A 12031-nucleotide genomic window follows, 5' to 3' on the forward strand; every position below is an offset into this window, starting at 1 on the left:
ACTGTGTTATTGTCAGTGTGTGTGCGCGCGCGCGTGGGTATACATTGGTTGTCTACCCCGCCGCTCATGCTCAGACTAGGAGTTCCCCCTCCGCTCGTAGGCCCCTCCCAGACACGCGTGAGAGTGATCCGGAGCTCGGAGAAGACCCTCAGTTGCACGGGACCGCAAGAACGTCGCTGGACCGGGGCAAGATACGCCACCGTGGGACTGGAGTTGTGCTCAGGTATACATACAAGCGAGGCCGTGCTGGTCTGTTACACGAGCGGTGTAACATCAGATCGAATTTGACACGTTTTAGAATGCGAGACTGTAATTACCCGAACGAACGAGATGAGCGCGCTGATTTATGTTGATCGTCTTGCGTTTTAAGCGCGAGAGGTAAATCTTGCCACCTGACGGGACGCGTGCAGAGGCGAAAAATTAATATTCCGCTTTTATTAGACGGAGATTTGTGATGCTTGCAGGCATCGGTTGTCATATATTTAAACTAGTGTGGGACTGGAAGCCTACTGCATCTCTTTTTTGCACTCAGGCAAAGTAGAGTCCAATTTGTTCTTGAACAGCAAAGGAAAGCGCTTTCCATTGTGTGCCGTTAATTAGTTGTCCCCACGCCTTGCGTTTCTTATTAAGATAAGTTTGACCACCGGACTGACAGGAGCGGGCAGTCCCTTGGTCCTTAACGGGAACCTTACCGTAGTTTAACCCAGAACAGTTAATACAACATTCATCTGATGATATGTTTGTGTTTGAATGGTGAAACCTTATGGTGTATAGTGTGCCGGTAGTAATGTAATCTGGTTGACCTAATCAGATCAAGCATTTTTAATTAGTCTACATTACAATTTAAAATATATTTTTTTATGAATTAGCTACACATTGATGACGGTTTTGATTACTAATCTATCATTCAGGCAGCAGTAATAAATTCGTTTGTTAAATAATTTATTAATATCTTAATAAATACCACAATCTATCACTGTTCAAAGCAATTTATACTTTCCAAGAAATATACCTCCAAATTATAAATAAATGACCATTGCACGTTAACTCCCCATTATAAAATTCAACTGGTTGCTGTGTTTTAGGACATTCTAGCTGTGGTATCTAGAAGATTATTAGCTGGTCAGGTGATGGACCAGACACCACGTTCTAAACAGCTTGACCACCTTAAACTGACAAATTACTGGCTGGTTTGTTGCAAATCCAAGTTGTTTTACCAGAATGAAAATCTGACTAGAGACCAGCAACCATCTTAACTTGATTTTTACTAGTCTGTCGAGTTCATTAAGTCTGTTCTAGCTTGTCTAAATTGGTCCAATCTAATCATTAGCTTACTGATTAGTCACTATGTTCTAACACCCAGATTGCATACCTTAAACTGTTACGACCAACCAGTAGGTGGTTTATTGCTGATCTAAGTTGGTTTACCAGCTAATGACGATCATAGACTGGCTAGAAACCAGCTACCATCTTAAGATTGATTTTCCAGTAAGGCTAGTAAACCTGACTAGTTTACTACTCTAACTAGTTCACTAGGTGTGTTGTAGCTGGTCTAAGATAGTCAATAGCCTAGTCCATTCGGTCATTAGCTTGTTGACCAGCATGTTCTAAATGCCAGTTTGACCATCTTAAACTGGTGTGACCAGTTGGTAGCTGTTGTGTTTACCAACTAATAACCTGCTACTTATTTTTGTCCCAAAATAAAGCTACCATCAAAAGAGTGATCTAGCGGGGCTAATTTACTAATCTAACTAGTTCTTAGCTTATTAGCTGAATGACCAGCCAGTGTTCCATAAACCAGCTTGACCCCCATAAATGTGTGTTAGTGGTCCAAATCTGTTTACCAGCTAATGGGGATCATCTTAGACTAGCTAGAAACCAGCCACCATCTTAAACTGTATTTTCTAGCATGGCTAGTAAACATTATCAGATTACTAGTCAAACTAGTTCACAATTGTTTATTGAAATCAGTGTTAATTAGTACCTAATGTACAAATTGGTGATTTTTTTTTATCAAAACTTCTAGTTTTAACAATTAGTTATATAATCATAGGCTGATGATGATGATATATATGTATATTTCTGTCCAAATAGTACAAAATGTTTCTTGTTTGTGACACTAAAGAAAAAAAAGTGTTGAGATTATATTACCTGAAGTGTAATATAAAATATTATGGTATTGATAACCGTTTTAACGCATTTCAGAAGGAACCCATTCAACACTGACTGCAGTGCATTTTAAATTTAGCATATTTTGTAATAGTGATGGATTCAGCAATGCATGTTTTGAGTGTTCATAAGTCATGGAGTGTGAGGGGTAATTCTAGGCATACTGTATGGTTGGTGAGATGACATGCTACATGTATTCATGAGGCGGCTGCAGTAACGCAGCTGGGAGACCCTGAAATGGTGATTGTCAGAAATGCAAGGGGGTTTTCATCAAACTATTTGGTGCACTGTCTCTCTGCCACTCTCACATGTTTCTCCATCTACTCTACCCCTCTTTCTACTACAACAGTAGGAGTTTCTATAGGTGGTGCACCACAGTGGCCCTGCCATCCCGTGGGATTCATACAGTGCATTTTCTTCAGGGACTCAATTTTCTGGGTCTCACTCTGTTTTTTTCACATTAAGCATAATGCTTAATAGAGCAGAGATGAGAGACTGTAAATTCCATTATTCCACTACAGTGCTTGTTACCTTTTATGAGCTAGTGGTACATAAGTTGGCTGTGAGGGAGAGTCAAAAGGCCACTATCTGTCTGTCAACTGGCATATTACATCCGTCATTAGGCTTAAGGCATTCCACATTCATAAAACCTTATGAACAGATGCATATGGTAATCACATAATATTCTTGCTGCTTTGATCCCTCAGTTCTACTCTTTGGAACCCTGAAGTGTGAATTCCACTTGCAACCCTCAGCACTTTTTACCTGCTTCCTTCTGTCAGGAGGTAGAGGAGAGACGGCTTGCCTCTGTGGTGGTCTCACTGATGTCACGAATCAGTCACAAGATGAGGCTAGGCACCATCTGCCGTGCTGGCTGTCCAACTGCAGTGTTTTCATTTCCTGAGGTGCTCCAGTCTAATGTACTGTACAATCCAGTTAACCAAACCCATCCCAGTTCTCTGTTTAAAAAGCGAGATGCTATAAAGCATTTTAAAGGGAAATTATTGTTTAGTCCACATTAAGCTCAATCATGTACGTACATTTGTGGCTTAATGGTGATTACCACAAAAAACTATTTTCTTGGAAAAAAGCAAAGCAAAGACCTTGTTTACAATTAGGCAATTACAATGGAAGTGAAGTTCAATTTGTGAACTTGAAATCCTCACCGTTTCAGTAGTTTAGCCACGATTTGTGAACAATGTACATGTTAAGATGATTTTATTGTAAAAAAAAAAAAAAAAAAACTACATTTCTGTGTACAGTTATGTCTAATTTTATAAGTTTATCACCATGAAACCTTAACACCATAAACCCCTTAAAAAAAACTGAATGAAAACCAGCTTTACAGCTCAAATAATATGCAAATTTTAACACTTCCATAGGTAAGTTGCTGATCATTACATACATTTTGTTTCTTAGATTATTATTTTTTTTAATAATCATTGTTATTTTAGTATCATGTATATGTGCCATTTGTTAATATTTTGAATTAACTTTTATTTTTATATTTTACGTTTTCATTTTCATTTTAGTTTGGTTTAGTTCTTTGTACTCTTGTCATTGTAAAAAAAATGTTCAACTTTGCTTTTATTTATAATTTTAGCACTTTAACTTATATTATTTTGTATTTATTTTGTATCATCTAACATTTATATATTTTTTCTTTTATTTCAGCTTTATTTTTAAAAATAAAACAATTTTAATAGTTTTAGTTAACTGTAACAACACTGGTGGTAATCAACAAATGCTGTCAAGCTTACGTTACTTATATTGAATCCAGAATATTAATACTGTACATATTATTAGATCTTTACATTTACATTTAGTCATTTAGCAGACACGTTTATCCAAAAGCTACTTACAAATGAGGACCATGGAAGCAATCAAAAACAACAAAAGAGCAATGATATACAAGAGCTATAATAAGTTTCAGTTAGCTTAATACAGTACACATAGCAAGGGCTTTTAAATAATATAATAAATAAAAAGAGAACAAATAGAATAGGAAAAGAATAGAGCAAGCTAGTGTTAGAGGTCTTTTGTTAATTGTATAATAAATAAAAGAAAACAGATAGAATACAAAAAGATTAGAAAGCTAGTTAGATCATTTTTTAAAGAATAGAATTAGAATAGTGAGTGCTAAAGTTAGAGGGTCAAATAAAGATGGAAGAGATGTGTTTTTAGCCAATTCTTGAAGATGGCTAAGGACTCAGCTCCTCGGATTGAGTTGGGCAGGTCATTCCACCAGGAGGGAACATTTCATTTAAAAGTCCGTAAAAGTGACTTTATGCTACTTTGGGTTGGCACAATCAACCGACGTTCACGTGCAGAACGCAAGCTTCTAGAGGGCACATAAGTCTGAAGTAATGAATTTAGGTAAATGGGTGCAGAGCCAGTGGTAGTTTTGTAGGCAAACATCAATGCCTTGAATTTTATGCGAGCAGCTATTGGAAGCCAGTGAAAATTGATAAACAGAGGTGTGACGTGTATTCATTTCGGCTCATTAAAAATTAATCTTGCTGCCGTATTCTTCATAACATAAAGATGATGTTGTTATTACAATCGCCAATAAATGAGGTGTGCAAGAAGCTTCATCCCACATTTGATAACTTGATATTGCTTGATCATATAATGATGAAGCTGTTATTATCTATGACTCCAATCTTTACATTTTCACTGCAGAGCTGGCCTTAGAATGACATAAGCTAGTTTTCTGTCGTTAGTGCAGAGAGAATGGACAGAAAGCTGAAGACATAATTAATCTTCCTGAAGGCCTAGGAGTGGAGATGAATAATTCACTGCAGCTCGACTTGCTCAGCTCTAGAAACTAGCCTCTGAGAGATGTGTGATTGACAGACGTCGGAAATGGGCAGAGAAATGGACAGAAAGATCCTTTTCTGTAGATCTGGACAGATACATTGTGCTCTATGGATAAGATGTTCTGAAGTTTCGCTCATCTGAACTACTTTCAAACTCTTGAATAGCTCTTATAGACTCATTCAGTCAAAAAAAAAGGTACACACTCATCCCAGTAGGCATTGCTTTTACACTACTAGTCTCGGAGATGAATAAAGCCCTGTAATGATACGTTCCAGTTCAATCTGGATTTGAAGCCAAGTGTCCCAGCAGCAGCAAGTCACAGTGACATGGTTGTCATCCTGCCAGGCATCTCCTGCCAGGCAGAGTAAGTGTGTGTGTGCTGCAGATTATCAATACTTGACTGACTCTTTCCTTCCGATCTCTAAAAGAAAGCAGTTGCATTGTGATTGTATATATTTTGTCTAGTCTAATTGTGTTTTTAGATTCTCTCACTTTTGACTTTGTTTGGTCCATTCTGTAGCTTACACTGACCTAGAAATGCCCACTTAGACAGGGAAAAAAAGAGAAAAACAACATCAGAGCAATATGCAAATTGACCAGCTAGAGTTTGTTTTATTTTATTTGACATTTAAGATATACTTTAAGATCCAATCCTGTTTTTGTTTTAAGAATATACTCACCAAGGCTGCAATTATTTGATAAAAAATGCAGTAAAAACAATAATATTGTTTTTATATAGTATGAAATTTAATTTATTCCTGATATGGAAAAGCTCAATTTTCCGCTGTTGTTCCTTAAGTTTTCAGCATCTGGTGGTGATTTCACTCCATTTTTATGAGCAATATGCTTGAAACAAATATTGAAAGAACACAAAGTTAGTAAGTCATGCACGCATGCACACAAATATTCCTGTCGAAGTAAGGAATGAGATCTTTACCTGAGTTGACAGGAGCAAGAGCGCCTTGTACTGTGTCTGCACTGAATCTGTCTCACATTGCCAAATCTCTCTCTCTCTCTCTCTTTCTCTCTCTCTCTCTGTTTGTGTTGTTCTTCTGTAGGCTGAAAGATGTTCTCCTCTGTGAAGGCCTTTGAGGGGCAGCATTACTCCAACCTCAAGAGGCAGTGTCTACAGAGTGGACGTCTGTTTGAGGACCCACTGTTCCCAGCTGTAGATCACTCACTCTTCTACCTGGGTAACAGGATCGGCCGTGTGCACTGGAAAAGACCCGGGGTCAGTGCTCAGAGCTCAAGTCTCACAGTTCTTCAATTAACAGATAGCATAAAAATGGGATATACAGTAGGTCTGCACTGCTTGTTGGAAAGAGATTGATTGTACTTCGTTGTACTACCTTTAAAACAGAACCTTAAAGTTTAACACATTCAGTTTCTTTTCAAATTAATCTATTTACATTTCAAGTTAGGTCAGCTGTGTTTGTATAATGCTTTTCACAATGTATGTTGTTCCAAAGAAGCTTTACAGAAAATCATGATTTTAATGTTTAGAAGTAAAGACATTTATAATGATGAAAAAGGTTTCCATTTCAAATAAATACTGTTCTTTTAAACTCTCTTCATCAAAGTATCCTGAAAACAAGTTGAGAAATTCTAGTACTGCTTAAAGATTGCCTTAATGACTAATAATTATTTATGAATGCCCATGCATACCAATAAATATCAAAAGAAAGAACATGGTATCTGCTTATAAACAAAAGCATTTTACTCTAGCTTCATGCATTTTTTTATAAACACATGAATGTGGGTCAGTTTTATAAATAAATACAAAATATATATACATATATATAAATAGAAATAAACAACATTTTGAACAGAAAGCTGAGAATAATTCAGAATGGTAATCAAAACGTATATGAAGTTGATCAACACCCCAAAGCTCTTCATGGGTCGACAGTTTATTTCATAACACTACACAGTTTTGATGCTGTTTTATAAAAACCAACAATAAAAACATGGATTCCCGAAGCACTAAGTATAGCTCAAATATATTTAGACTCTTTCTAAGTATAAGTCAAGTATACTTAAATGTCATTTTAAATATAGATTTCTGAGAAGTATGTAAAGCACATTTCTAAAACGTAAACTGAAAGTATAATAATTTTAATAGTTATAGTACACTTCAATAAACTTCTTTTACGTAAGGGACAGAAATTCAAAAAAGTTTTTTTTTTTTATAAGACAGGGTTTGTTTGTTTTTTTGACCATATAATGTCAATGTTAGTTCACAAGGACACATTAGATTTGTGAAACCTAATTGGCTGAGGGGAAATAGACATCGATAGACTTCTTGAAGCATCATGATGGTTTTCCCACACTTCATTACTCTTTTCTGAGTTAATGATACATTGCAGCTTCCCAAAACCTATCTGTAACATTCGAATCCCAGGGATGCTGTGTGATACTCCCCCATACCCATCTCACCCAGGGGCATACTAAGTGTCAAGCCTGTCCAAGTCAATTATTCCTTTCTCTCACTCACTCACTCTTGGAACAATGCCCGTCACAGAATCTCATTCGCACACACACTCGCTCAACACACCAGTGAAGTGTTCCAGTCTGAGGCGTCTGAATTGTAACCTCGGCAGCTCCTGTCGTCATTAATTCATGCTATAATTGAGGTGGACACTACATTTGGTTCTGTACCACAGTTCAAGACTGCAAAGCTAAAATCTTCACCGTCTTAATGCACACAGGATCAGCAGCAGAGAATGTGGGAATATAAGGATCAAGTACAGACAGTGCTAATATCTCATTCATTGTGTTTTAGTGATAATTAAGACTATAGAGACTGAATAATGATGCTCAGACTGTCTCTGCATTTGAATTCATACTTTTTAAGATTGCTTAATGGGATTTTGAGGAACATTTAGGACTTTTAAAATTTGATGAGCTTGTTTTTATCTGATTGCTTTAGTTTATTATAGTTTAGTCAAAATTTGTTTTTCTAGCTATACCTGCACTTACTATCTATCATGCTTATTTTTTTAATTTCTGCTCCTGACTCTTTCAATTTCATTATTATCCCATTGCTGGACTTAAACGTCAACATGAGACATTATTTACAACCCATTATGTGATGTGATGTATTTCAGAGTTTCTATGCTATTATTACTGTAACCTTTAATAAATTAATGTTAACAGAAAATTAATTACTGCAAAAAATGTACTACCATTCAAAAGTTTGGGCATAGTAAAATTGTTTAATATTTTTAAAAGAATTCTGTCATTTTACTGCAGTCAAATCTGTGCTATTGTGAAATATTACAATTTTTAAAAATTATATATATACCGTGTGCTTTCATTGTTGAGATATTTCAGTACTGAAGTACTGTCTGTCCAAAATACAGACTCCTGAAGAATAAAGTCCAATTCAGATTTCAGCATATTGTCCATTCTAGCAGCCATTGTAGCTGCAGTGAGCTCAAGACGTGGCATGGTAACTGTTTTTACTGGAGCAACCCTTGCTTTACCCATAACAAATGCACAATGTTGGTTACCTCTGTGGTTCTCCATGAGCAAGTATGACACTATGCCAAACCCCAACTCACTGGCATCTGCAAAATGATGCAGCTGCGCTGAGGTGATTTCACCAAAGTTAAGTGGCTTCATGCATCTTTCAACCTGAAAGTCATTTAAGTTCTGAAGACTAGCCAGCCACAGATTCCACTGATGTCTGAGAGTTTCTGGAATCTTGTCATCCCAGTCATGTTTTGTTCTACAAAGCTCCTGCAGTATTTGCTTTGCAGGAAGAATAACTGGAGAAAGTATTCCAAGGGGATCATAAATGGAGCTGACCATGGACAATATACCTCTCCTTGTAAGAGGCTTTTCCTGTAGGGTTACTTTGAACTGCAAAGTGTCTGTCTCAACACACCACTGAACCCCTAGAGCTCTTTCCAATGGTAACTTGTCTTTCTCCAGGTCCAAGTCCTTCACTGTCTTAGCTTTGCTCTCCTCACTTACAATTTTTCACAATTACAACTCACAATTTTTTTAATTTCTGCTCCTGACTCTTTCAATTTCATTATTATCCCATTGCTGGACTTAAACGTCAACATGAGACATTATTTACAACCCATTATGTGATGTGATGTATTTCAGAGTTTCTATGCTATTATTACTGTAACCTTTAATAAATTAATGTTAACAGAAAATTAATTACTGCAAAAAATGTACTACCATTCAAAAGTTTGGGCATAGTAAAATTGTTTAATATTTTTAAAAGAATTCTGTCATTTTACTGCAGTCAAATCTGTGCTATTGTGAAATATTACAATTTTTAAAAATTATATATATATATATATATATATATATATATATATATATACATACAGTGTAGGTGCAAAGTCCTATGTTAACTTCAATGGAACAGGAAAAACGTTCTTACTCGTCACAGAAGTCAATCAAAAGAGTGCAAGTTTAATCAAAACACAAAATTACAAAAAAATACAAAATCCTGGTGGCTCCTGTAGCCTTTCCTATGGTTTCACCTGAAAACCTTTAACTGCTGTTACCTTGAACGTTTAAACAAGAGTTATTTTTAATGACCGACGAAACGGTAAGAAAACTGTTTCTCCCTTTTTTCCTATACACGAACTACTTCCCGTACAATCTTCCCACAAGTGAGCGTAACCATTAAAGAAACAGAACAGAAATTAGCCTGTACATCAGAAAACATAGGAAATAGTACTGATATATATATAGATATATATATAAAATAAACACAGGAAATATCAGAATACCTCTGAAAGAAAGATACAAAATATGACATATTCAGCTTATGCTTGAAATCAACACTCCAAGAAACAATACTATACAAATTATTGAAACATAAAATTGGCTCTTACACACCAGCCCCTAATTGTCTTTGTGTTCAACGAAACAATTAACAACCTATTTATACTAAAGAGCCAAACAAATTACATAAATGAAAGATACCAAATAGTCTCAACTGAATTGCAGAATTTTTTTTTTCTCAATAAGATGTTAACCTGAATTTAGGTGATAAAACCATAACAGAAAAGAGACTATAAGTCTGCCTCTAAAAGTAAACAAAGCTTAGTAACAGGACGTAAAAGAATGTTTGTGGTTGTTTTCACTTGGGCCTGCCGCACAAGACCTTTGTTGTCTGTGAATGTTTGTAGCACACGTCCCATTACCCAAGAGTTTCGTGGTGCGGAATCATCAGCAACCAATACAACGTCCCCAGGCGTGAGATTTTTTACTAGGCTTTGCCACTTTTGCCTTTCTTGCAGGTCTGGTAAGTACTCTTTGATCCAGCGCTTCCAAAATATGTCAGCCATATACTGAATTTGGCGCCACCTACGTCTGGAATATAGGTCTGGTTTGTCAAAAACCCCAGGAGACATGGACGGCCTTACTTTCAACAGCAGCAAATGATTTGGAGTAAGGGCCTCCAAGTCGTTTGGGTCATTGGACACCTTAGTGATGGGACGACTATTGATTATTGCTTCCACCTCACATAAGAGCGTTTGAAGACTTTCTTCATCAAGAGACTGCTGTTTTATAATGGAGTTGAGAATTTTTCTGACAGTCCGTATTTGACGTTCCCAAACTCCTCCATGTTGGGATGCAGTTGGGGAATTGAAAATCCACTGTACACCTTTTGCAAGCATTGTGGTTTGAATCCTGTCATTATTTAAACTTTGTATGGCCTTTCGCAACTCCCTTTCTGCCCCAATGAAATTTGTCCCATTGTCAGACCTGATTGTTTTAACCTGACCCCTTCTAGAAACAAATCTCCTTAGTGCATGAATGCACGAGTCTGTATCCAAAGAGCTGGCAACCTCAATGTGTACAGCTCTTAACGTCAGGCAAGTAAAGATTACCCCATATCTTTTAATCAATGTTCTTCCTCTTTTGATTTCAAATGGGCCAAAATAATCAATGCCTACATTTGTAAATGGGGGTTCATCTGGCAAAAGCCTGTCACGGGGAAGGTCAGCCATGAATTGTTTGCCTGTAGTGCCACGCTGGCGTTTACAAACTGTGCATTGAGATAGGATTTTTCTGATGGCCGTTTGTGCTTTTGGAATCCAGTATTTTTCTCGTAACTTTGACAACATGTGATTACGGCCGCTATGACCTACATCTGCATGAATTGATCTTAAGATCAGATGTGAAACAGGATGGTCCTTTGCTAAAATAGCAGGATGCTTGGACTCCTCAGGCATAGATGACCTGCTTAGTCTGCCACCTACTCTTAGGATTTGGTCTTGCAAAACTGGTGACAACTTGTAGAGAGCGCTGCTGTGTTTTACAGTTTTACCTTGCTGGAGGGCTTTGATTTCCTCTGGAAACATGATTGTTTGGCTGTAGCGAATGATCTCTTCCTCAGCTTTTCCAATGTCACTTACAGTCAATGAAACCCCTGACAGTGAAGATTTTAAGTTTTGAAGTTCAGAATTCACTGCTAAATTGTCTCTTAGACTGTGGCACAGCTCATTTCTTTTTTCCATTAGTGCCTTCAGAGTGCTTTTGAACTTGAGGAACCATGCAATGGCTCTTTTCAAACGGTACCAATCTGAGTAGTGTGAAAAGAACTGAGAAGTATAGTCAGAATTATCTGCACACACTGCATTTACGCTGACTTCCTTAACTTCCAAATCACTAACAGATAACTTAAGGGTGTGACTTGGCATTTTTGGCCACTCTGATTCTGGCTTTGTCAGAAAGGTTTCGACCTGTGAGCCATGAATTTGCTTTAAGGAAAGCATCTACAGTAAGTCCTCTTGAGGCAATGTCGGCTCGGTTGGAAGAAGAATTCACATACCTCCATTGCGACGCCTTTGAGAGCTCTCTGATTGCAGTTACCCTGTTGGCCACAAATGTACGGAACCGTGTGCTTTCATTGTTGAGATATTTCAGGACTGAAGTACTGTCTGTCCAAAATACAGACTCCTGAAGAATAAAGTCCAATTCAGATTTCAGCATATTGTCCATTCTAGCAGCCATTGTAGCTGCAGTGAGCTCAAGACGTGGCACGGTAACTGTTTTTACTGGAGCA

At 37.1% G+C, this 12031-nt stretch overlaps 1 protein-coding gene across 3 annotated transcripts in view; it reads left to right on the top strand.

Moving 5' to 3' along the window:
• The window catches only part of LOC132130841 (calpain-5-like), a 56504-nt gene continuing 44473 nt past the window's right edge, over nucleotides 1–12031 (top strand). The window contains exons 1-2 of one of the 3 annotated variants that reach the window (XM_059542670.1): nucleotides 1–223; nucleotides 6048–6220. In XM_059542670.1, coding sequence (XP_059398653.1) covers nucleotides 6056–6220 — 165 coding nt within the window. In that variant the 5' untranslated portion in view covers nucleotides 1–223; nucleotides 6048–6055. The remainder of the gene's footprint in view (nucleotides 224–6047; nucleotides 6221–12031) is intronic. The other 2 variants (XM_059542668.1, XM_059542669.1) reach the window with 2 other exon arrangements.

This window comes from Carassius carassius, chromosome 47, assembly GCF_963082965.1.
Source record: "Carassius carassius chromosome 47, fCarCar2.1, whole genome shotgun sequence".
Classification (NCBI taxonomy): Eukaryota; Metazoa; Chordata; class Actinopteri; order Cypriniformes; family Cyprinidae; genus Carassius; species Carassius carassius.